Source organism: Pelobates fuscus, chromosome 10 (genome assembly GCF_036172605.1).
Source record: "Pelobates fuscus isolate aPelFus1 chromosome 10, aPelFus1.pri, whole genome shotgun sequence".
Lineage (NCBI taxonomy): Eukaryota > Metazoa > Chordata > Amphibia > Anura > Pelobatidae > Pelobates > Pelobates fuscus.
The window spans coordinates 122821662-122848757 of record NC_086326.1 but is presented as its reverse complement, the minus strand read 5'-3'; the positions used below and the strand labels follow the sequence as shown (position 1 = coordinate 122848757).

The window sequence follows — 27096 nt, the reverse complement described above, 5'->3', positions numbered from 1 at the left end:
ACAGCATTTCAAAGCTACAGAGCAGAATATAATCACAACTGCAAAAGAGAGGTTGATTGCATTATGGCCTATAATTCCATGAGCAATTGACACGTTTTCTTGTCGTTGCTAACATAATGTAAAAAGATTGCCAGAATGATTGAAAAGACCCATAAACATCACAATGGTTGCTCATAGTTAAAAGAGCCATTAAAAACTTGTGGCTTGAATACAGCCCCCACAGGGGATTTATTTAGATTGTGTGCCAGCAATATGCCTGTGGAAATATAATCTAAACTTTACAACATTGCATTTAACATGAAAAACAATGAGATACACTCAGGATTATAAATTATTTACAGTTTAGCCCCATTGCAAAACACTGTATAAATCTGATATATACAATTGGTACATATTAAAGCTGTGTTTGTGAACATATACATGCACTGCTTTTCCATTTAATAAGATACGTACAGATTTATATTCTGATAATTCACTTCAGCATTTTATTATAAATATAAATAAATTAGAACAACATATTATTATTGTCAGAAATTAGTAGATGATACTAATGTTGATAATGCCAACTGCCAAGAACAATTTATCCAGTTGGTGTACACAATTAAGGTTTTGTCCTCATCGTGAGACCCTTTGAAATTGAAACATTTTATAATCTATCACAAAGATTCTATGTTATTCGATTATTTGTCATTACAGATGATGTTACTATATAATTTAGCATATTTATTATATAGTCAGTGTAAAATACAAAGACGCCATATCCAGATGGCGTCTCGAAAACATTAGGATTTACTTACAGGAAGGCTCCAAGCACCATAACCATACCAAAGGGATAGGCTTTGAGTGACAGGGCATTCCAACCACCATAACCACTACAGTATGTGTAAGTAGTCAAACCTATGTAGTGGTGCTTGGAGTGTTCTGCTCCTTTAAACTCTCTTGACCAGTGCCTCGTTACCTATCGCCACTACATAGATGACCTGTTTTTTATTTGGGAAGGCACTGAACTATCCTTACAAAATTCTATCAACAAATAATATTAATGACTGGGGGATAATTTTAACTACCAATTTTAGCAAGTCTTAAGTTAACTTTTTAGATCTAGATATTTTTATCGAAGAGAATAGAATTAAAACAACTACACACTTTAAAAAAAGTAGATGTTAACAGTCTTATACATACTACGAGTTGTCATTTTACACCCTGGCTCAATACGATTCCAAAATCCCAGTTTATTCGCATCAGACGTAATTGCACAGAGGAGAATAAATTTATTTAACAGGCACAAAAATTAAAAGATAAATTGCTAGAAAAAGGATATAAGGAAGAAAATTTAACTAATGACCTGAATCAAGTCCTAAAAACTAAAAGGGAAACTCTATTAGAAAGTAAAGACGCAAAAGAAAGCAAACTGGAACCGAACAAAAATATACCAATTATCTGTGACTACAGCCAGGGTAACCAACAATTAAGAAAGGTTATCAATAAACACTGGCCAATTTTAAGAGAAGATCCCATGTTAAATATTTTTTAGGGGTGCACCAAATATGAAAAAATTGCTAGTGAAAAATCATATTAAAAATGAGTGCAATATAATACCCATTGACAGCAGGAATGTTTTTTTTTGGATGTGGCATGTGTCTAGCATGTAGGAATACCAACAGCAAAAAAAAAATGTATAAGGAAATGTAACAATACACAAAATAATGAAGAATTCACTATTAAAAACCTTATCACATGTCACTCAATCAACGTGATCTATCTACTAGAATGCCCGTGCGGCCAAAAGGATGTAGAACGGACAAAACAACATTTACATACAAGGGTGGAAGAACATGTAAGGAACATTAAAAAAGGATATGAAGGACATAGCATGTCACACCACTTTAAAACCTCACACAATAGTAATACCAAAGGACTCCAATTTATAGGCATTCAAAAAGTGGTAGGAAACTGGAGAGGAGGTGACCTTAACAAATTTTGGGGCCAAAATGAGATGAGGTGGATTTTTAATCTTGGCACCTTACGACCTCATGGTTTAACCCCTTAAGGACCGAGGACGGTTCAGGACCGTCATCGGCATTTTTGCCTTGCCGACCGCTGACGGTCCTGAACCGTCCTAACGGTCTTAGTTACTTACCCGATCGCCGTTGTTCCCCCGGCGGCGATCGGCGTTGGTCCCGGTGTGGGGAGACTGCCTGCAGCCCAGACAGTCTCCCCATGGCAGATTAGGACCCCTGTGGCCATGTGATCGCTCAACAGGGCGACCACATGGTCACAATAGGTGTCCATGTGTCTGCCTGCATGGGGACTGTCTGTGCTGACAGGCAGTCTCCCTGCTTAGTGTAAAATCATAAAAAAATTAAAGGTTAAAGTTAATAAATAAAAATAATAATTATATATGTGTATATGTATATGATATATAGACGTATATTATATAATGTCATACTAAGTGTATTTTTATATTAATATGTACATATATTAATATAAAAATACACTTATAATTAAATTACACACGTGTATATATATAATATATATAATAACTATATATATATTGTATATATATATATATATATTATAAAATACAAAAAATAAGTAATTTAAATAAAAAAATGTAAAAATAATAATAAAAATAAAAAAAATTATATATCTATATGAAATTTTATTCTAACTGTATTTTGATATTAATATATATATATATATTTATATCAAAATACACTTAGAATGAAATTTTATATATATCTATGTATATATAAATAAATAAAAAGAATACAAACTATACATATGTCCATATACAAAATTACATAAATAATTATATAAATATTCACGTAGACTTCAAATATATAAATATGCATATATATTTAAATTCTACATGTGTATTTATGTAATATTTTTACATAATTAAGTAATTTTATTGATTGCAATTTAAGGGACCTGCCTGCCAACCCAGGTCGAAAGTTCAGAGAATTTAATTTGTTAGCACTGTATTTTACCCTGTAACGTTCTACGACACCCTAAAACCTGTAAATGGGGGGTACTGTTTTACTCGGGAGACTTCGCTGAACACAAATATTAGTGATTCAAAACAGTAAATCATATCACAGCGATGATATTGTCAGTGAAAGTGACTTTTTTTTATTTTTCACACACAAACAGCACTTTTACTGATGATATAATTGTTGTGATACATTTTCCAGTTTTGAAACACTAATATTTGTGTTCAGCAAAGTCTCCTGAGTATAACAGTACCCCCCATGTACAGGTTTTATAGCGTTTCTGAAAGTTACAGGGTCAAATATATGGGTCAAATATTTTTACATTGAAAATGGCCAGGCTGGTTACGTTGCCTTTGAGAGCGTATGGTAGCCGAGGAATGAGAATTACCCCCATGATGGCATACCATTTGCAAAAGAAGACACCCCAATGTATTGCAAATTGTGTATGTCCAGTCTTTTTTAGTAACCACTTAGTCACAAACACTGGCCAAAATTAGCGTTCAATTTAGTCTTTTACTTTTTTCACACACAAACAAATATGAACGCTAACTTTGGCCAGTGTTTGCGACTAAGTGGCTACTAAAAAAGTCTGTACATACCCCATATTGAATACCTTGGGTTGTCTACTTTAAAAAAAATCTGTACATGTGGGGTGTTATTCAGAGATTTATGACAGATAATAGTGTTACAATGTCACTATTGATACATTTAAAAAATGTATGTTTTAAAACCGCAATATCATACTTGTACTTATAGCCCTATAAAATGCAAAAAAATAGCAAAAAGCATGTAAACACTGGGTATTTTAAACCCAGGACAACATTTTGAATATAATTAGCATTTTTTTCCATTCGCTTTTGTAGATGAGTAAAAGATTTTTCACATAAAAGTCAAAAAACATGTATTTTGTTCAATTTTCATCATATTTTTTACGGTCCTTAAGGGGTTAAACATTGATTTTGAATTATGACATTTCCTTTAGAATTAGTCTACTCCCCCCCCATTTTTTCTTTCCCTTGTTGCTAAATTATATTGTGTCTAAATGTGTGTCTGTTTTTTCTCTCCCCACATGAGTTCTGCTGTTATTACCCTACCATGAGTCATAATATTAGTGAAAACTCAATAAGATTTTTTACCCTTATATTGTTTTTATCGAATTTGTCCATCCCTTCTATATTGTTTAGATGTTATCTATTGTTTGGATGTTTATTCCGCTCTCACATATGCTCATTTCCAATATGGGGTTTCTTTTGAGGTCCTGGCATGTCCACATGGGGTTGAGGCTGACGCACGCTAGTTTGTGACGTCATTATGGCCACCCCCTGATTGGCACAAGGACTTCCCCCTCAACATGGAAAGAAAGCTTTTGCTGCACAAGGGCAAAAAAAAAAAAAAAAAGTCTACTTCCGGTTGTGGATGGCAAACAGCACCATTTCCGCCAACAACCTACCGTTTTTTTTCAAATATTTCTGAACCACCAATGATATGGTTAATTACAATTAAACAGGAGTGTTAAAATCAAATTAACAAATGGGAGCCCTCAATCCCAGGTGTCACCAGGCTACACTAATGTCTATAGAAAATCCACATCCAAGTTTGGACAATTGAACATCATATGACCTTAAAGAGGAAGTAATGGAACATTTAAAAAGCAAGAAATCCCTGAGGCTACATCACAGCTGACTGAGGAAGCTCACAGATGAGTGAAATGCATTTTGGCTGATTTGGACTTTTATTTGGACTTTTATTCACTATTTTTATGCTCCAAATTTCTGATTTTATATTTACTTTTTATTTGGACTCAACAAATTTTCTTTATCCATTGAAGTCCTTAAAATACACCACCACGCTGTCAGAACAGGATCCAGTCACCATCATAGTCAGAGATATCCAGCAAAGTTTAACCACATGAAGTTTTGGTCATCCCCAAGACCTGACATGATCCACACCCAGAGGCGGCTCTAGACTTTATGAGGCCTTAGGCGAAATTCAAGCATGAGGCCCCACTAACACCCAAAGTATAAAATAATAGGGTTGTATTTTGTGTGTATGTGTGTGTGTGTGTGTAAGGAGCATTCACTACATTCAAAGGCGGGCTTGTAGTGCTGGTGTCATGCCTTAACTATGGTATCCTCTTACTTCCTGGTTCCACGGAGCCTAGCCACACCCCTTTATGACACGGTCTGCCTATTTAATCTGACTGCACCAGCTGATCAGGGCTGGATTATTGAACTACGTTCCTTACTCACAACCCGGCTACAACTTCGTTGTGAAAGCCTCTGCTACCAGACCGGACTGAAAGACTCTGCAAAGTTCCCTTCACCTTTCCTCATCCACGGCTAAAGCTGAACTCTATCCATGCAGGATAATCCGCCTCTGAGGAAATCTCGGGAACCAGTGTTCTATGTGCCGGAAGCTAAGTAAAACTTCTCTGATAAGCATTGCATCTAAAGCTGTTATTTCCTGTCTCCAAAGTCCTTCGTTAAAGCCAACCGTTACAGCTAACTTCAACTCATACTTGTCTCAGTTAGCTGCATCTATCTTTCTTCATTTAAAGTCTATGGAACAGCTATTGTAACTTTTTATCATCTAATTAATTAATACTACTAAAGGACTCTTGCTGCTTCAGTTACCTTTTACTCCTTAAAGCTACAGTGCTTATAATTGTGGACTTCAGTTATCGTTTACTCCTTAAAGCTACAGTGCATATAATTGTGGACTTCAGTTATCGTTTATTACTTAATGCTACAGTACCTGTAAAGTGGAATTAAAGTCTTTACCTTTTACTTTCTTTAATAAATATTCAAACTATACGAAATCTGCAGTTGTGTTCCTTCATAACAAATGTTTAAACGTGACAGCTGGATACTTGGAGTGGTGGTCTATTTTCAGGTCTAGTAGCCACTGGGCCTCGCTGTTATGAGATGCTTCTTTCTCCCAGATGTTCTTCCAGTACTGTTCAATCTCTGTTATGATAGGTCTTGGGTGGAAATCTTGTGGTTACCCCAAAGCTGTGCATTGGTAAAAAGGGTATTGGTTAACTTAGCCTCTCCTTATCTGGTCATTCTGGTTGCCAGTCTTTGCTTAACTGTTTCCAGTGCCTATGGTATGGTCATAACCTTGTACTTCCTCAGTAACCAGCATCTATCCAGCTTACTAACTTCCTTCTGTGTAGTCTTATCTTGGCTTAGAGTCATAGTCTCCATGGTGGGCATTGCTTCTCTTTGAGCCTCATCTTGTAGTCAAGTAGCTGGAGGACCACTAATGCTATGGCATATATGAGCTTGTTGGTCTCTGTGATGGTGCAGGTTGGGATTGTGGACAATGCTTCATTAACTGTAGTCTTGTTTGCTGGTCTGCTCATATTTTTTTTATATATCTGTTGTTATGCCCTCTTTGGGTGGGGATTCAGGTTGACCACCCTAAGTATGGATATGGGAATATGAATTTCTTCTAATTCCAGTTGTGATACCAGATTCTCAATACTTAAAATATACTTATATTATACTTACAAATATGGTTTTAGGGAATGCAGGGTATTTCTAGAACTAGCTTAAATGTAATGTTTAGGTTTATCATTCATGTTATTAATTATTATTATTATTATTATTATTATTATTGGTATTTATATAGCACCAACTAATTCCGCAGCGCTTATTAAAAAATATACTTCTAATTATAATAGAAAGTTGGATCTAAATATGTAACTAATACTTTCCTATTTTTATAAACCCAAATATATGCTATGGATTAGTTCTGAAATATTACAATAAAAAAAAAAAAACTATCAGCAGTGGCAAAAACTAGATCACTTTTTTTCAGGGAGGGGGGAAACCTTAAATAAAAGTATCATAAAAATATATGAATACACCTCTAAAGGTTGTTTTAGAAAATCTCTTTAATGATTACAATTAAAATTGCCCAGTCTCAAAATAGATTTCACATTAGCTCAGTCTCGTTTTAGTAGGGATTTGTGGCGCCACCCATTTACGTGGCAATGTGATATTTGAGCTTGGTGCCCCAGAAGAGAGGTATACTTGTATGGCATAGTATGGTTAACGCATTTGACTGTGACCAAAAAAATAAAAATAATGACAAACTCTATCACTGTGAACCAAACTGGCTATCGTGCATTTATACATTATGGCTGGTACAAACATGTGGAGCCATAGAAGTTAAGCGTGTGGTGCAAGCCACAGCTCTACATTAGCCAAAGCTGAAGATTTTCTGTAGAGTTGTCATAATGACAGGATAAATACACTGCAAAGAAATTAGTATTCTGAGCATTAACACCTGTGTAAAATACCCTGAGCTCTGTGTAAAAATTCAGAGTCCCAGTTTTAATTCCAAGGAAAAAAAAAGATGACATTACTATGACATCTCTACAGAAACCCTGGCAGAGGATCTCATGTAAGTTTCAGACTTTGCATGCTTCCTTCCAGCTTTCTCATCATGATCTCCAGTTGCCCCTGCAGAGTGGTCCCTATAATAATAGGCGATGGCTGCACTACAATGTCATGTCACACCCATCCCCTAATCCCCAGAGTCAGACCATAAGTGGTAAGGGATAATTCTATCATTTAGACAGTTATATGTGTTGACCCTAATATATTTTTTTTTTCCTTTTAACTGTATCAGCTAGCTAGCAGGACCTGGCCAATTACCATGTGTTTAGCCCTCACACTGCAGATCAGGATTAAATATATTTATGATGTCTTGTTGCAAATTGATCCAAGGTCCCTGCATATTATATTTATTCGAGGGACTGCAGAAACGCAATCCAAACAGATCAGAGTCAGAAGTCTACTTAAAAGACACAGTAATTGTACCTTGGTAAGTAAGTTTATCAGGGTGACACCCTCATGGATTTCCTAACACTGCAAACTAAGCTGCACCCTCGTAATACTACTATCTCCCACTGAGGTGATATCAGAAACAACAGCACAAGTCCACTATATCCAAAAAGCTTTCTGTGTCTAACTGAACTGTTTGGGAATGATTGTGTATCAATAAGAAACTGCCCACTGTTTGTAAGCTGATATGCATGAGCTATGCGCTCCTGGCTGGTCATATACCATTCTCCAACTCCAAACCAGCACAGCAATGGCATCTAGATTTAGGATGTACCATATCCTCAAAACAATAGGGAGCGGTCTTTAATTCACCCAAAGGTTTTATAAAGTTTTCGACGCACCAAGAACAACATCGCAATCTACTGTACCAATGATATATGGTGTCAACTAGGTCACATTTAATTTTTCCTTCTGCAAGCCCAGTATGCTGGAGATGCAACTGTGCTGACGGCATTTTGGAAGGTTGTACACAACCTTATCCCATAAATAACAAATTACACATTAACCTTAACACCTGTGACTTACCTTTTATTAGACTTACCAAGAGAGGTACCCAAATATAAAAGAAAAGTAATAGTGCCAAAACTACTAAGATCACAACAGCTAATAGCAAGGACTTTGAAGTTCTCTCTAGCTCCAATGCTAATCAATTACCTTAACACCAGCAATAAACAACGTATTTATGAGCCAAGCTTCCCAACGCTCTACCCTCCTTTAAAAATCTTCCAGGACGATAGGGCCATATGAGATACATGGAGATCAGACAACTCATTGTGTTTGTACCTCTTACTATTTGCTACCATGTCCTGATTTTCTTTTGCCTCAAATATCTCTGTTATACAATTGTTAGATATGTCACTACACCATATGCCATGACTATACTCAATCGCCTAGACATCAACTCCTTCTACCTCTCTTGTATCTCACACTCGCCCTGGGGCCTAGTATTGTCTACCTGAGTATAAGAAATGTTTGATTGCTACCTATATAAGCTCAACTGCACCTACTGTATGTGTCTACGAGACAAAGTGACACTGTGGAACGGAGATTCATAGACCTGAAAATCAAAGTTGGTGAAGTGATTGTACAATGCTAATAGGTCTAGTGTTTTGTTTTATATTACATAATATGTATTGAAATGGACTATGCATTGCTGGTGCTTCCCCACCCCCCTCCTCTCCCTATTTAACCTTTATAAAGTTCAATAAAGTGTGTGTGTGTGTGGGGGGGGGGGGGGGGGGACAAAGTAATTGTAAAAAAAAAGTAGTCACATTCTATTTATAACTGATAAAATTACATCTTTACAAATTAAAGTGTTTATCTTTTCTCACATGTATGTTTCTATAGGTATATGGTGTTGAACAGAGTATGATGTCAGGGGTGGAAAACATGGGGTTAAGTGAGCAGTGTCCAACAGGTATGCAACAAGAAGTAAGGTCAAGAGGTGAAGCAGACTTTCGTTCAGACAACAGTTCGAGTAGCTTGCCCTTCTGTTGGTCTCGGCTCAGGTTCATTTCCATACCATCTTAATACTTCTCAAATTACAGATGAAAAGATAACACATGTTCCCCGTCAATAATAAACCACTGAAAATAGCATGAAAACACAATTACAGCTCAGGGGTTATTAACCAATAACTTACATTTGAAGAAGCTACTAAAATACCAAACAATACATTCAAAAATTGTATCTGGCCCATAATTTGTACATGCTTTGCAACTATATTTTCATATAAATAAAAGAGATGCAGCTACCTACATAGCAATCACCAACTCAGTGTAACAGAAAAAGTTGGAAGTTACAAGGCCAAATATGGGTCTTCTTGTTTTAGTCTTTATAGATGGAAATTTGACTATTTTTTATTTTTATTTTTTTATGTCATTTTTATGACAGTGTGGCAGCTTTGGAAAGAAAATTGCTGAGGAGTAGATGATGGCATACCATTTTCAAAATTAGGCAACTCATGGTATTCTAAATGAGCTATTTTGAGATGTTTTGTGAAGCCACCTTATGATGACCATAGAGTGGTACAGCTTAACAAAACGTAAAGGTCAGGGAATCCAGAAGTCAAACTAGTCACTACAACAAGCCAATAAGTCCTTACAGACAGCTGTCAAATAGTAGTTAGGACAAATCAGAAAACTCAGTAATCAAGAATAACCAATAAATCAAGTTACATACAGAGTCATTTGACTCAATAGTTCAGCTCTGTATAGTAGACTCTGAAACAGTCTGTAATACATAGGCCAGGTAGAGATGGACAGGAATGGTAGTTGTAGCTAGAGTCCTTCCACATTCACTAGTTTGCTGCAATGTCTAAGGTCTGTCCACGTGGCAATGTGGAGAAATATGGCTGTTTACAAGTGGTAGTTAATATGTCTATGAAACAATATGACTATAAAAGAAGGACTATTGAATTACTTGGTAGGAAGAGTGACTATGATTGGAGAGTATGGTTATGGGTGGGAGTTGCAGTTATTATGAGAAATGTGAAACTGATTTTCAATATAGATATGGATATAGAGACCTGGATTGGATTTCCACAAACAAATGAAAGGTTGGGCGAGACACAGCTGGAAAAAAAGTACATGGATAAAAGGCACACAAGGTAAGGAAAAGGCAGACAATAAAATGGTACATAAGTGAATGGAGATTACAGAATATCGTGAATATAACAAATACAAATAAATGCATATTATAAAATGAGACATGTAATAGACAATAGATCACAATGAAATGGTCCACAAAGAAGAACAATAATATGAACTGAAGAGGCTTGGAAAAGATACAAAGGTGAGGGCTGACAAACCAGTGAATGATAAGCTAAAGAAAATATGACATTGGATATATTGGTATTTTGCATGTTAGGTAAACTATCTGGATTAAGATGAAAAAAACTGTGTACAAAAGGCGCTTATAAAATATTGAAAATCATGTAGATGCTACAACACTCTTGTGGGGGTCCCTTACACCCACCTCAAATTGTAGAAACTAGAAGAAAGGTAGAAAAGCCAGAGGCAGTTCACCTATATGAGTGGAGCATACAGTGATAATAATGGATACCTACCCTATAACAAGGGTCGTCTAGTCCTGATATTGTAGCAGTATCACTTTAAATTCAGCGTATATATACATAGAAAGAAAAACATATACAGGGAAATAATAGTGCAAATCTGTATGGTAAATAACCGTTGTGCAGTGATCAAAACAGAATGCTAACTCACATTTTTTAGAGCCTAAGATGGGATAGGCTCAAATCACTTGCGCTTTAGTACCGTCTGGTGGTACTTGTCCCCTTTTTTTGAAGCGTTGGTGGAATCCCTCAGAGATAAGAGATACAAAGAAAACGTAATAGGAGATAATATAGTGTAGTAACTTAGGTTATAAAGGTGAGTATACTGTATCTTTAAATAGGTGCTCACCTTATTCAGAGCCAGGTACTCGGCTCTGAGTTTACCAGCTTGAGTGTCAATAAGGGAGACACTTTCCCTTCTTGGAGCAGGTTTGGTGAAGATCAGAGGAGACTTGAATTAAAAATAAAAAATTATTTTGCCAGCAGGCAGTAAAATACAAACAAATAAAACAGAGTAAAAAATGTCCCATAAATATCCTTCACTTCCGAGACGCGTTTCACCCTACTTGAGGGCTTTCTCAATCGGTGTTCACTGCTCTCCTCCTCATTCTGGTTTAAATATCCTGGTCCGGTTCTTCATTGGTAGATTTCCTCATTGGTTAGCCAATCACATCACTCGTTTGGGGGGAGTGTAGTGTGGCTTGTCAAAATCGTTTTTTTTTTTTTTTTGTTTGTAACAGGAAGTGACATCACTTCTGGTGTTGCGGTAGCCATTTTACTTGTGGGCAATAAGTAGGGAAAGTAGCAGAGTATCCTATATTCGTGCCTGTCACTTCCCTTATGCTCTTTAACCCATATTTTTTTACAATTTGTATTAGGCAAGTAGAAGGATGTACATATATCTTGTATATTGTAAAGATGTCCTCATTTGTGTCAAGCATGCAGAAAAAATGATTGGGGCATAAATGAAAAAAAATGAAAATACATATATCAATAAACTGTGCATTAAATTTAAATACAATGAAAATTGACATTCCCACAGCATGTATATAAATCATTTTAAAGCTTTAAAGCAGTAGCTACATACATATATTAAGTAGTGAGATAAGATTCAACTTAGTTAGTAATAGTAATTTTAAATCCCCTGTGATTAAAGTTTCACTTGAATCTTAAAGTAGATGTGATAAGCATCTTATAAAGGAAAATGGATCACTCCAAATACATAATAAACATAGAGGATTAATACATGCTGTTCGGGATAATATCATAAAAAATGACACATTTCAAAATCGCCATTAAGGCCGGTGGGAATCATAGTGTTGAGATTGAAAATCCATCTCATCTCTTGTTGTCCCATCTTCCTTATTGGATCCTCACCCCTCCAATTGATGTTAACAATTTGAATACCCATAAATGGCATTTATGGGTATTCAAATTGTTAACATCAATTGGAGGGGTGAGGATCCAATAAGGAAGATGGGACAACAAGAGATGAGATGGATTTTCAATCTCAACACTATGATTCCCACCGGCCTTAATGGCGATTTTGAAATGTGTCATTTTTTATGATATTATCCCGAACAGCATGTATTAATCCTCTATGTTTATTATGTATTTGGAGTGATCCATTTTCCTTTATAAGATGCTTATCACATCTACTTTAAGATTCAAGTGAAACTTTAATCACAGGGGATTTAAAATTACTATTACTAACTAAGTTGAATCTTATCTCACTACTTAATATATGTATGTAGCTACTGCTTTAAAGCTTTAAAATGATTTATATACATGCTGTGGGAATGTCAATTTTCATTGTATTTAAATTTAATGCACAGTTTATTGATATATGTATTTTCATTTTTTTTCATTTATGCCCCAATCATTTTTTCTGCATGCTTGACACAAATGAGGACATCTTTACAATATACAAGATATATGTACATCCTTCTACTTGCCTAATACAAATTGTAAAAAAATATGGGTTAAAGAGCATAAGGGAAGTGACAGGCACGAATATAGGATACTCTGCTACTTTCCCTACTTATTGCCCACAAGTAAAATGGCTACCGCAACACCAGAAGTGATGTCACTTCCTGTTACAAACAGAAAAAAAAAAAAAACGATTTTGACAAGCCACACTACACTCCCCCCAAACGAGTGATGTGATTGGCTAACCAATGAGGAAATCTACCAATGAAGAACCGGACCAGGATATTTAAACCAGAATGAGGAGGAGAGCAGTGAACACCGATTGAGAAAGCCCTCAAGTAGGGTGAAACGCGTCTCGGAAGTGAAGGATATTTATGGGACATTTTTTACTCTGTTTTATTTGTTTGTATTTTACTGCCTGCTGGCAAAATAATTTTTTATTTTTAATTCAAGTCTCCTCTGATCTTCACCAAACCTGCTCCAAGAAGGGAAAGTGTCTCCCTTATTGACACTCAAGCTGGTAAACTCAGAGCCGAGTACCTGGCTCTGAATAAGGTGAGCACCTATTTAAAGATACAGTATACTCACCTTTATAACCTAAGTTACTACACTATATTATCTCCTATTACGTTTTCTTTGTATCTCTTATCTCTGAGGGATTCCACCAACGCTTCAAAAAAAGGGGACAAGTACCACCAGACGGTACTAAAGCGCAAGTGATTTGAGCCTATCCCATCTTAGGCTCTAAAAAATGTGAGTTAGCATTCTGTTTTGATCACTGCACAACGGTTATTTACCATACAGATTTGCACTATTATTTCCCTGTATATGTTTTTCTTTCTATGTATATATACGCTGAATTTAAAGTGATACTGCTAAACTATCTGGATTATTTTATATCTAAGGAGGGCTTTACATTCAACTTTAAAGGCACTGCTGTACCAAAGTTTGGATTTTCAGAAGGGTGTATTTCTCAAACTTTGGATATAACACATAATTAAGAAAGGTTCTAAAAAGAAAAAAAATACTTATTTACCTACATGTTTATGCACATTTTAAGTCTAGAATGTTAAGTTGCAGATGTTTTTCAACATATAAAAATGTAAAAGCTAAACATTATGATGAGAAATATGCCAATTATTCTTATATGAATGAGGATCAAGGAGAATTTTTATGATAAATATATGAAATGATGCCCAGAGCTCCATACATTAGATTCATTTTTATGGTAGACAAAAAAATAGTTTTCATCATATTGCAAAAAAGAAAAAAAAAAAAAAGAGAGAAACAAAATAAAGAATTGGGATATGAATATATTATCTTAAATTTCCCAACATACTGGTGAGTGTTCTGCAATAAACTATTAAATCAAAAACAATTTAAACATTTGTTTGCTGCTCAAGCACTGTCTATAATGCAACTATCTATAGTTCTTGGAAATATAATTTTGAGTGTATTTTAAATGTTGTATATATGTATAGATAGTGTATATTCACAGTGTCACATATGATTAAGTAAGCATTTCATTGTCCCTCCAACTAGTATTGATTTAAGTCAGTCCCAAACCTGTGTCCAATGTCATCCCATGTCTAAAACTAAACCCTAAGAAGGTCGATCTATGTATTATTTAGGTCAGTGTTCCCCAACCCAGTCCTCATGGACCACTAACAGTCCAGGATTTATGTATTTCCCTGTTTTATTCCAATGGAGACACTGACAAAACCTGGAGTGTTGGTGGTCCATGAGGACTGGGTTGGGGAACACTGATTTAGGGCACCAAATCTTTGAATGAATTCAGAATATTATATAAACCTATATGACCTGTATAAACCCAGAACCCACTGCATTAACCCCAAACTTACTTCATTACACCTTCATCCATCTCATTAAAACTCCAAATATGGTACATTAAAGTAGCACTGAAGCAAATCATGGAATTACATGTGGAGCCAACAATAAATGGGTACCAAAATTTTCAGGACCCATCTCAGATAGACCAGCATAGCAAAACCCATGCTTATAACAGATTCACATAGTGGGAGGAAGTTCACCGGTATAAAAAGAAGTGAAGGATGCTAAGGACACAGGCTACATTCACAGGATGCTAAAGAACTATTGAACCCCGGAAGTCCGAGTATTAAACGGACGAAACGCGTAGGGTTGGTGCTGTAAAGAGTTATTTTTTTATTTATTTTTTTTGAATGTTTTTTATTCATTTTCAAATAAGCATATACAAGTAGAATTCAGTGGACAACGAAATAGCATTTCTTCAGAAATTACACAGTGTGGAAGCGACAAGCAGTTCAATACATTCATAGACTCTCATGGTGACTTAGAAACTGATGGTAATTGCATATTACAGAGGGGCTATAATTAGTAGACTAATTTGTCCATCAGAGGCAGTACAGCGCCCATGCCTGAGTGGTGGCCACAGGACCGGTATGGTATCTAATATACGCGGTCGGGGAGTAGTCTGGACAAGTTATTTGTTTTTTATGTTTTGATTTTTTTATGTTGTATAATAAATGTATTTAATATCTCAACAAGTCGTCTCCTAACGTTTCTTGAGATCCAGCCAGAGACTACATTCTTTGAGATATGATGAGCTTTAATAACACTTGGATTTTGTAAGTGTAATAATTTTAAGTGTAATTCCTTGGTCATATGGTCTACACGTATTCTGCGTTTATTTTCACTCTCTTCTATATGCCCATTCGTATCTGAGGATATTTCCAGTCATTACACAGTATTTGATATGCCTACTATCCATTTAAATCTTGTGAGTGCAATCAAAAGCACACTATTTAAAGGTGTACTCACTTTATTACTCTATGAGGTTTTATTTTCTCCCACTGTAGATATTTTGTGTATTTATACTTTTAACCCCTTAAGGACACATGACATGTGTGACATGTCATGATTCCCTTTTATTCCAGAAGTTTGGTCCTTAAGGGGTTAAGGACCCGGAGGAGTCCTGTCTTATTCTTCTACAGTTTGAGGGGACTGTTATTTTGGGTAAACCCGATTTGTGGGGTCTTTTTACACTTTGTATTTATTTCACATGCTGTATCAAGGTGAAAGTTCTTTTGTATTACATTTGTTTCTTTTTCCTCCCACTTTCACCTGACATATAACTTGTAACAATATGAAAATGTTTCCAGATCAGAGATCAATGAGGGAAGCAAAATTCCAGTCTTTGTTCAATAACGCCAGAATAGAAGCACACCGTGATGTTACATAGTTACATAGCTAAAAAGAGACTTGTGTCTCAAGTTCAGCCTTCCTCACATTTGTCTTTTGCTGTTGATCCAAAAGAAGGCAAAAAAAAACCAGTTTGAAGCACAATTTTGCAACAAGCTCGGAAAAAAATTCCTTCTTGACCCCAGAATGGCAGTCAGATTTATCCTTGGATCAAGAAGTTATTACCACAAAAATGTGGTTAATAATATCAACAGCTTTTTTAATAGATTGGAAAAACTGTCAATGAGGGGGACTAGAAAATGGTGAGAGAGCTCCTTCCTGGAATCTTACTTAAAAGAAGGTTTGATTCCTAGAGGTTTAAGACTAGATAAAAATCCTGCAAATGGCTTAGAAAAATCTAGTTATGCTACACGCTGGGAATCAGCTCTGGAAAAATGTTCATCCATCCTAATGGAGATCATTATTGACGTTGAGAGAGAGAACCTGCAAGAAGTCCAAAAGGAGATTGAGACTCTAGCTGGTTCACATACGTTTGATAAACATACTCCAGATTTCATTAGGAAAGAAAAAGTGTTATCTGAAGGAATTGAAAAATTAGATGACAAAATAGCAGAAACCAAGAACAAGAAATATTTAAGAGATAAAGATGATAAGTCTAGTGGGCTCCATTTTATTAGAAATATAATGAACAGAACGACAACTATGAAAGACACTGGGAAGGTTGGAGGTATTCTAAACCGAAGTTAAGATCAGACAGAGGAAGTCTGAGGTTCTCAATGCACGTTCAGAAAGAAAGGAGTGAACATTTTAGATCTAGGGACACTCTAGACACACAAACTGGCACTGTCCATGTCCAACACGAACAAGCCAGAAAAGAACGAAGATTCAGACAAAATTCAGGCTCAAATAATACAATTATTCCATCTACATCTGAACATCATAAAAATGACACGTGATTTTTTAGAGAAGGGGCAAGACCCAAAAAGAGGGGAAATAACCAATTTTTTTCAACCGAGATCACACACATTAAATCACAGCAACAGGTTTGCCCCATTAGAGAGTCCCAATACACCAGGAAAAAGAAGGAGAACAAGTGACATGACAGAGGCTTAGATGAAGAGACCCTAGGTATTTTTAACATTTCAGATTGTCCCCTCACTATACAAGAAATCCACCTTTTACATAAGGGCCTTAAATTTGCCCCCAATGAACCGCCAAACTCATTTCAATTGTATGTTGACACACAGAAATGTATTAGGAAATTGTGCTTAAAAAGATTTTTTATTAAGAAAGAACTTGAAGTGCCATTAATTGCACCAGACGAGGGGTTAAAAAAAAACATTTCAAAATTTAAACCAAAGTCAACCTTTTTCCCGAACGACAAGGGTTCACAAATTGAAGCCTTTCAGAAGATGTTGAATAAAGATTTTGAAGAACTCTGTTATAACAGATTCAGTTGCATTTAACTTAAAACCTAGATATTCCACTGGTACCGGCAGCCAGGTGAGGCACAGCTAGGGATGCATAAACAAAATGGTTTAATTCCCATACAGCAGGGAATTGAGCAGAGAGACTACGGGTGCTTTATCTATATACCTAAACCATTTCATTAAGCTAACATTGATATAGTGCTTAGAGTATCATTTTAAGCATACTGCAGAAACAAACAGTGAATGTGTTCTATCTCTGTACATATTGTATAAAGGCACTATCTTTTTTGGAGAGAGAGAGAGAGAGAGATAGATAGATAGATAATATGCATTATATGTGAGTATGTGAAACTGGGATAAAACAATTAATCCCAGGTGTTTACTGTAACAGTGGCCCACTTTCAAATCTTGCACATGCATACCCAACTTTATCTTTTGGATCCAAAAACATGAATAAAAAGACCTCAGTATCCTACACAAGTGCACACAAATACACACTGCAATCAATTACAATCAACCACATGCAGAGAGTCACATGTAGTGACAAACATACATGCACGATTACAAATACTCATTCACAATCTCATATACAGACACACATCATGCATGCAAATTCACAGACACACTCAGATACACAGTCACACAAACACATACACAAACACTGATAAACACTTTAAGTCAACATACAGACACACACACAGATACATTCTCACAGCCACACATACAGACATGCACACACAAATACACAGTTACATATACAGATTCACACTTAGTGTCAAAGTATTGAGTTGTCATGCATAAACATGCTGGCCTGAATTTCTACATATACCTTAACCTAATTAACTGCAACTGTTGGACACTTTTCTGGGCTATTGATTTAACTGTTGTGAGATCACTAAGAAACAGCAAGACCAATATAGTTCACCTGGAAACGTACCAAAAATTTTTCCGGTTTGGCTACATTAGCCTAAATGTATGTATTTAAGTTAAAGGGAAACTATAGTGCCAGGAAAACAAAGTTATAGAAACTATAGTGCCCCCCCCCCCCCCCTCCTGCTCACCCTTCCCCATGGCCATGCTCGCATTAGTATTCCCCCGATAGGAATGCATGTATAATGCTTTTCTATTGGGTTTTACATGACGCTGGATGTCCTCATACATACATGAGGACATGTAGACAGCCACTAGAGGTAGCGTTTTCCCTCAAAGGTAATCATTGCTGTTTATTAAAAACTGTAATAATCACCTTTTGCAGAACGAAGGGACTTGGGACTATGAACTTCAATGATCTCAAGTGGTCTGGATGCCTATAGTGTCCCTTTAAGCACCCTTGAACTAACTGTATACTCTAAATACAGAATCCTCAATGGACACTGTGAGCACCAAAACAAGTTTAGCTTAATGAAGTATTATTCAATAGATAGAAAAAAAGCAATTTAACTCCTAAATGGCAGATAATTGAACAGTGTGACTGCAGGGGAATTATATATATATATATATATATATATATATATATATATATATATATATATACCAAAACTACTTTACTAAGCTAGAGATGTTTTGTTACGTAGAGTGTTCCAAAAATACGTATTATCTTAGCAGAGTCATACAGTGGCAAGTTTCCCTGAATACATTACTGAGATCAAATCAACATTCTCAAAATGTTTCTCCTGCTCCTTGTGATTTTTGAGTTTCTTTAACTTCACACAGTTGTGCTGCAAAATAAATTAGCTTAAAATCAATAAGTAATTTGTCAAGAAACCTTATAATATAACACCTTGAATTACAAATAAGAAAAAAAGAAACAGTTGCAGTTCCAGGTCTTATACACAGTACATTGTTATGCATTTTTAAGAGCATGAAAGCAGTGTTTGTAATGTTTATGGGTGATATAAATCCACAGAGAAATATTCATTAGAGAACCACTACTCATGACTTATCATGACAGGTTCACTTTATCTGCAATACCCCTTAAGCAGTGCATATATCATTTATAACAGAGATATATTATATATTTAAATTTTAGTTCAGCTATTAATCCTCTGTTTAGCTTCTCTTGACAACCTCCAGCTTTGTAGGTGTTGCACTAATACAATATCTACCCCCCTTCTTCCCTAAATTCCATTCCCCTCTGATACTATTGACCCTGTTTGGCTCTGCTTATAATTCATTCTCCATGGACCACGATACCATGAAATGATTACGTCAAAATGAAAAAGCACCTATGCACTCAAAGTGGTTCTAGTGACAAGACCTTTCATTGTTAAAGCAACATTTTGACTTTATAATTAAGCCTTCTAAGGTTCGATTTTAGAGTGGAAATGTTGCTCAAACAAATAAAAGTCTGCTCACTATAACCTTTTTTGAGTTTATATGTATGTTTTTGTGTTGACAGATTATATTTGCGTTTTGCCAACCCTGCCTAGTCACACCATGTTTTTTTTTTTTAATCATGTGTGTCACTTTCCTTGGAATTGATACCATACAATTATTAACAGGTGAGGGGAGGGACCTTATTTTTAAATATATTTTCTTAATATCTACACATTTGGTAGCATATCTGCATGCATAATACATAAATACATGTGGGTGCTCTTTTCTTAGTGCATGGGCTAGCATGTAGAAGCAAGGTATAATATAAATCTTTAAATATGAAGACAAATAGTAACATACATACCATGAAACCATAATGCCACACAACCTGTGTTCTTATCTATGCCAGCCTGTCGTGGAATTTGTTCTTCTTTAAACCAACGAATTATAATATCCCTTGAGATTGGACGAGATGGCCTTTCCCATGATTTCCTAAAAAGTAGAAAACAAACTGCTTAAACACAAGTACAAAAAAACCCTATAGGACAGTGATTTAGGGATTACCCAGTTGTGTCTAGGCGTTTTTAGGTAATCCCTAAATCCTGGGCTGGTAGGTATGCCTTGAGGGCTGCTTTGGAAACCACTGCTTTAGGATAATGCTATTCCTAAAAGCTCAGTCAGTCCACTAGTTTCTTTGTGCAATAAAGGGACACTATAGGCACCCAGACCAGGTCACCTCAATGAACTGGTCTGGTTGCATTGTTCCTGTCCCCTTATCCCTGCAATGTTTATATTGTTATATTCTTCTGGTGGCTGTCTACCAGAAGAGTGACTTCATGAAACACGTTGCATGAGGACGTCCAGCTTTAAGAATATCCCCTTAGGAAAACATTAACCCGGCCTGACCCTGTGCCAAAAAGCCTGACACTGGAGAAGAATGACTCAGCACCCAGGAAGATTGGTGCTAGAATCAGGCAAGTGAAAAATAAAAGTATCTATTTTTTAAACCTTTACATCGCGTAGAGGGGGGAGAGGGATACTACAGTTTTGCATTCCTAACACTATAGTGTTTCGTTAAAGTGTCTCTCTATTTATTAGGAAGGCCAACTGTTCCCCAAGCATAGCCGGGAGTCGTAAAATAGCTTTATTATATGTAGTATAGATATGCATATATTTAAACTAACATAATATATGTTGGAAAAAAACAACAAACTATTTAAGTCATTCATAATTCAGCTCATTACAATTCTGAGTTTAGTTAAACTCCCACAGTACAGTATTCACAAAAAAAACAATCAATCTATATTTATAAGTCATTCAAAGTATTGACCTACTTTAAATGAATTAGAAAACATGTTATGTTACAGTGGTTAGTGGTTAGTGTGAAACCTTAAAAAGCTAATCTTTTAAGATGTCACATGTGACACAGCACTACATGTGAATATTGACTATACCAGTGTAAGTGTCCATTTTAATTTGAATCAGTTTAAAGCTACTTTAAAAAATGCAATAATGTGGATGTTGCGCAACTCTTTGAGAAATGCTTATACACATATTACGTTGATTGTACATATTTCAGATTGTATTTCTCTCATCCAATGACAATTATACTTTGCAATAGTAAATGCACAGACAGTTATGAATACTAAAGTAACACAACAGTATAAAGTGCAATACTGAAAACTTACCCGACTGGCACGTGAAGTTTGAGGAGTGGATACACAGTGACATTTTCCTGACCTAGTTCTTGCCCATCAGGTAACATGGAACTCTGAAAAAGATTGCTAAGCCCAGCCACCTTTCCTTTCTGTATTGCTCGTAGAGACTGATGATGATATTCAGCGCGTGCCCGGCGTGCTTTATGCGTGCGATCTTCATCTGCTTCTTTAGATTTGCGTACTGTAAAACACACAACCATGGAAGAGATAATGTCATTCAAAAACAGAATTAGGCGGGGGAAATGGATAGCTTTATGACACGCAAGCAAGTGCTTTCGCAGTTCAAGGTAATGTAAAACAATGAATATTTTTTAAAAATCATTATCCCATTAAAAACTGGAACATCAGAAAACCAAAAATGCTTCTAAAATAATTTTAGAGACCTGTTGATATAAATGATAGGGTAAATTAATATTATCATGGAAGCATCAAATCTAAAAAAAAATAAAAAAAAAAATAGAATCTTTCAAATGTTACGCATTCCTTCCAACTAGATAGTGCTTCTCATGCCAAAGTTGAAATGTAACATCTGAGATGTATGCATAAACCGATAGCTAACCATGGATTTTGCTTTTACAAAATAGAATTCAGTTAGAATGTATAAATATTATGTGATAGAGCAATCTAATAATTTAATTTCATTGTCTTCTTCATGGAGTTCGTGGAGTCTCTCTGAACCCTTTGTTCTGCCCCTTCCACTAGTTCCTGTTGTCACACCTTGCTTTCAGGTAAACTAATGTACAGTATAACCTTGAATCCATGCTAGTACTTTAGTCACTAATGGAGTCAGTTATCAAATCACATTCGCTGAAGATTCAGAGATTAACAAAAATATAGATTAACAAAATATATATTTTTTTGTTTGAAAACTTAGAGCCTCAGAGGAGATATGATAACATTATACTAAATATATTTGGGGCCAATACAACCATTGTCTGGAAATCTATTCATAAACAGGACTATAATTAAAAAATTACTGGCATCTACGGAAGTTCAGATTGCAGAGGAGCAAATTGCAACACTGTGGCGGATTGACAATCTTAAAAAGGGTTTACTGTTCAATTAGTGGGTTTAGTGGGGGCAGGTAGTGGAGTGGGAGTGGGAGTGGGAATAGATAAACCAGCTGGGAAACAGACAGTTAGCGGGGTTACAGTTGGGGCGAGGTAGCAGAGGAGGTAGGAAGAGGAAGGGTGCTGCCAGTCCTGATTTTGTATACCCAAGCAGATTTGCCAACTTGAATGAATATATTTTGGGAGTACCAGCTCAGGAGTAGATGTGCTGGAGGAAGCTGCTCCTTCTAACAACCAGGAGAACAGTCCCTCTCGTATGGATGGGATTGAGGAAAGGCTAGACAGGTAATGGTGGTGAGGGATTCTATTATTAAAGAGAAGACAGGGTAATCTGCCACTCTGATCACATCAACCAGACAGTTTGTTGTCCTGGGGTTCTGTCCTGGATCCACTTTGCTCTAATCTATTTACAGTGGATCTCGAAGTGGACATTGAACGTAATTTGTCAGTGTTTGCAGTTGACAAAATTAGGTAAGAAAATACAGTCTGAATATCATATTGCCTCTCAACAGAAGGATTTGGATACATTGGGGGACTGGGTATGAAAGTATGAGCAGATGAGATTCAATACAGACAAATGCAAAGTGATGCATTTTGGAATAAGGAATACACAAGCCACTTACACATTAAATGGGGCCGATTTATGGATAACATTAAATTGCAATAACTTGGGAACAATTATAGATCAAAAACTAGGCAATAGTATGCAATCCCAGTCTGCCATTACAATATAATATTCAAAGTCATTATTGATATGTATGGAAACAGGTTGTTGATCCAAGGAGAAATCTGATTGCCATTATGGAGACAAGAAGGATTGTTATGCCTTTTTTGTAGCATCATTGTAAATGCTCACAATTGTTTGGTTTTTATTTGTCTTCTTTTAGACCAACAGCATAAAAGAATGGGCTTCATTGATGAACTTGGTGGACTTAAGTCTTTTTTAAACCTGGACAACACATAACAAATTTGTTTAATTTGATTCTCTTAATAATGTATTGATACTGAGATGATGATCAGATTACATTTCAGATTCACATAAAGCAGGAATACAAATAATTTCAAAAGGTTCATGAACTTTTTGTCACCATTGTTCGTTAATAGAAATAATTAAGTTAATTAAGAGCACCAGCTGCAGTGCGGGTAGTAAATGTTCAAACTTGTATATCTCCATTAAAGTTTTAATTATTCAGTGAATGTGTTATCACTGACAATCCTCACATCGAGCTTCAACAGTTTAGAATGTTTTCCTATCTCCTGACATTAATTAGGAGATAAGTTCCTGACCAAACTGAATTCAGAAGAGACCATCTCCCCTCATATAAGGAAATGCCAGATGCACACTATAGACAATGCTTGCAGACTTAAATATTATAAAACAAAAAACAAAAAAGATAAAACAGCAGGCCAGTTGTGGACTATACTGTACCCAATATTCAAAAGCAACCATACTCTTTTTATTTTTTATTAAGGTATGACGATTTTTGCTCTCTCCTGATCTTCAGTCCCACCAACTCTATTAAAATGATGCTCCGATGGCTTGGTCAACTAAGAAGCAAACAATTTAAATTAAGGATAAAAGTGTACGGGCATATGCTAATAAATAAATAGACACTGCAACTAATTTTACAAGGGTTATTAATATGTATTATAAAAAATAAAACTACAAATTGCAAAAATCCAAACGTTGTGTGGATTGTTCCATTATTCATTAATTGATTCATTATTAAGTCACTTAATACTGTCATGTTGAAAAATAAATAGAAAGAAGAGTACTTAACCATGTACCAACATATGTTTGGTGTAGTTTAGTGATTTCAGTGTTGGGCATTTTGTTTGTTTAACTTGATTTTACTCTGTGAACTTGTCAGGATCGGGACAGGGATCCAACACGCAGAGTACAAACAGTAGCCAGATACGTATACCGGACCTTAGAATGGCCGGACTAACGTAAGTGGTACAGTATAGAATGGTCAAAGACAAGCCGAGGTCGAGGGTAACAGAAGACAGGTAAGCGAGAGACAAGCCGAATCAAGGGTAACAGAGATAAGCAGAGTAAGGTAAACAAGCCGGGTCAAAACCAAAAGGGATAATAGAATACACAAGCACTGAGTGACTAGAACAAGCTAGAACCACGACAGGGCAATGAGCTAATGAACGAAGCTCTGTTAAATACCCTGTTCAGAGCAGTAACCACGCCTCCGAGGCGTCCTGATTGGTCCTGCAGCAATTGAGTGACAGGTCGTTCCGGAGGAATTTCCTGATGACAACTTCCTGCCTAGATGCTGTAAAAGGCAGTCACTCCCTCGCGGCCGGCCTTGCATGACCGGATAGACCGTGGGGAAGGGAGCCATCAGACCGTCTGGATGGAGGAACAGCTAAGTCTCTACCTCTTTCGGAGGTAGAGACCGCAGGTACCCTGACAGTACCCCCCCTCTCAGATACGCCCACCGGGCGGAATACACCAGGGCGAGAAGGGAATCGAGAGTGAAACGCCCTGCGGAGACGGGGAGCATGCACCTCCTCCTGAGGTACCCAACTTCTCTCCTCAGGACCATAACCCTTCCAATCGACCAGATATTGCAGCTTCCCCCGGGAGATTCGAGAATCAACGATGGAATTGACCTCATACTCCTCCTGACCCTCCACCTGAACTGAGCGGGGAGGGGCGATCGTGGAGGAGAACCTGTTACATATCAATGGTTTTAGCAAGGAAACATGAAATGAATTAGGAATGCGTAAGGCATTAGGCAACGCTAAACGATACGCAACTGGGTTAATTTGAGACAGTACCCTGTAAGGTCCAATATATCGAGGAGCAAACTTCATGGACGGCACTTTTAACCGAATGTTTCTAGTACTTAACCATACTCTATCGCCTGGAACAAACACCGGTGCTGCCCTTCTACGTTTGTCAGCGTGTTTTTTAACCAGCGTAGAATTGTGCAGCAGGATTTGTCGAGTTTGATCCCACAACTGTCTTAAATTGGCAACATGAACATCCACCGACGGTATCCCTTGAGAAGAAGACTCCGAAGGAAGGATGGAAGGATGAAAGCCATAATTCAAGAAAAAAGGGCTAGAATGCGTAGAATCACAAATGAGATTGTTATGTGCAAACTCCGCCCAAGGAATCAAACCGACCCAATCGTCCTGGTGTTCTGAAACGAAACAACGTAAATATTGTTCAACTTTTTGGTTAGTGCGTTCAGCAGCTCCGTTGGACTGAGGATGATAGGCAGAGGAGAAATTCAATTTGATGCCTAGTTGGGAGCAGAATGATCTCCAAAAACGGGAAACAAATTGGGAGCCTCTGTCAGAGACAATTTGGGAAGGTATCCCATGCAAACGGAAAATCTCCCTGGCGAATATCTCCGCTAATTCGGGCGAAGATGGGAGTTTAGGTAAGGGAATGAAGTGAGCCATTTTAGTAAATCTGTCTACCACAGTGAGGATGACAGTCTGCTTTTTAGAGATAGGCAAATCAACAATGAAGTCCATTGCCAGACAGGACCAAGGCTTTTCAGGAACCTCTAATGGGTGCAGAAATCCGCATGGAAGCGTATGGGGTAGCTTGGTCTTGGTACAAACTTCACATGCCCCGATGAATTCTTTAATATCCTTGCGTAAGTCAGGCCACCAAAAATCTTTAGAGACCAGCGCATAAGTCTTGCGGATGCCAGGATGCCCAGCCACCTTGCTGTTATGGAGATAGCGTATCACCTCCAGTTGGAGAGCGGCAGGAACGAAGTGTCGATCCCCAGGAGTCTGTTTGGGTGCCAAATGCTGAAACTTCATGATCTCAGAAAGCAATGGAGAGTGAATCCTGAGATTCGTGTTCGCGATGATATTCCCCTTAGGAACTATGGAGGACAGAAGTGGTTCAGTTATAGTGGATGGTTCATATTGACGAGACAAAGCATCGGCTTTAGAGTTCTTAGAACCAGGTCTATACGTAAGTACATAATTAAAGTGAGTGAGGAACAAAGCCCAGCGAGCCTGCCTGGCGGACAAGCGCTTAGCCTCCCCAATATAAGACAAGTTCTTATGATCCGTTAGGATAGTAACAGGGTGTAGTGTCCCTTCCAGTAAATGTCTCCACTCCTTTAAAGCCTTAATGACCGCTAACAGTTCCCTCTCCCCGATGTCATATCTGCTCTCAGGCCCAGAAATTTTTTTAGAGAAGAAACCACAAGGGTGTAACGGTTTATCCACCCCTAACCTTTGAGACAGAACAGCCCCAACTCCTGTCTCAGAAGCATCGACCTCGAGCAAGAAAGGCAGAGTCGTATCAGGATGAACTAGAATGGGAGCTGAGGCAAAAAGTTCCTTGAGAGTCTTAAAAGCACCAAGAGCTTCCTCAGACCAGAACTTAGTATCAGCCCCTTGTTTGGTCATATTGGTAATAGGCGCAATGATAGAGGAGTAACCCTTAATGAAGCGCCTATAGTAGTTGGAAAAACCAATAAACCTTTGGATAGCCTTGAGTCCTTTGGGCAAAGGCCAGTCT

General features: G+C 36.9%; 1 protein-coding gene across 1 annotated transcript in view; it reads right to left on the bottom strand.

The window, feature by feature from the left end:
- SH2D4B (SH2 domain containing 4B) overlaps positions 1-27096 on the bottom strand; it is a 289520-nt gene that overhangs the window by 110084 nt on the left and 152340 nt on the right. Inside the window, exons 5-6 of the mRNA XM_063435138.1 lie at positions 21487-21697; positions 20163-20290 (exon numbers count right to left, since the gene is read on the bottom strand). Of these exons, the coding sequence (XP_063291208.1) occupies positions 20163-20290; positions 21487-21697 (339 nt within the window). The remainder of the gene's footprint in view (positions 1-20162; positions 20291-21486; positions 21698-27096) is intronic.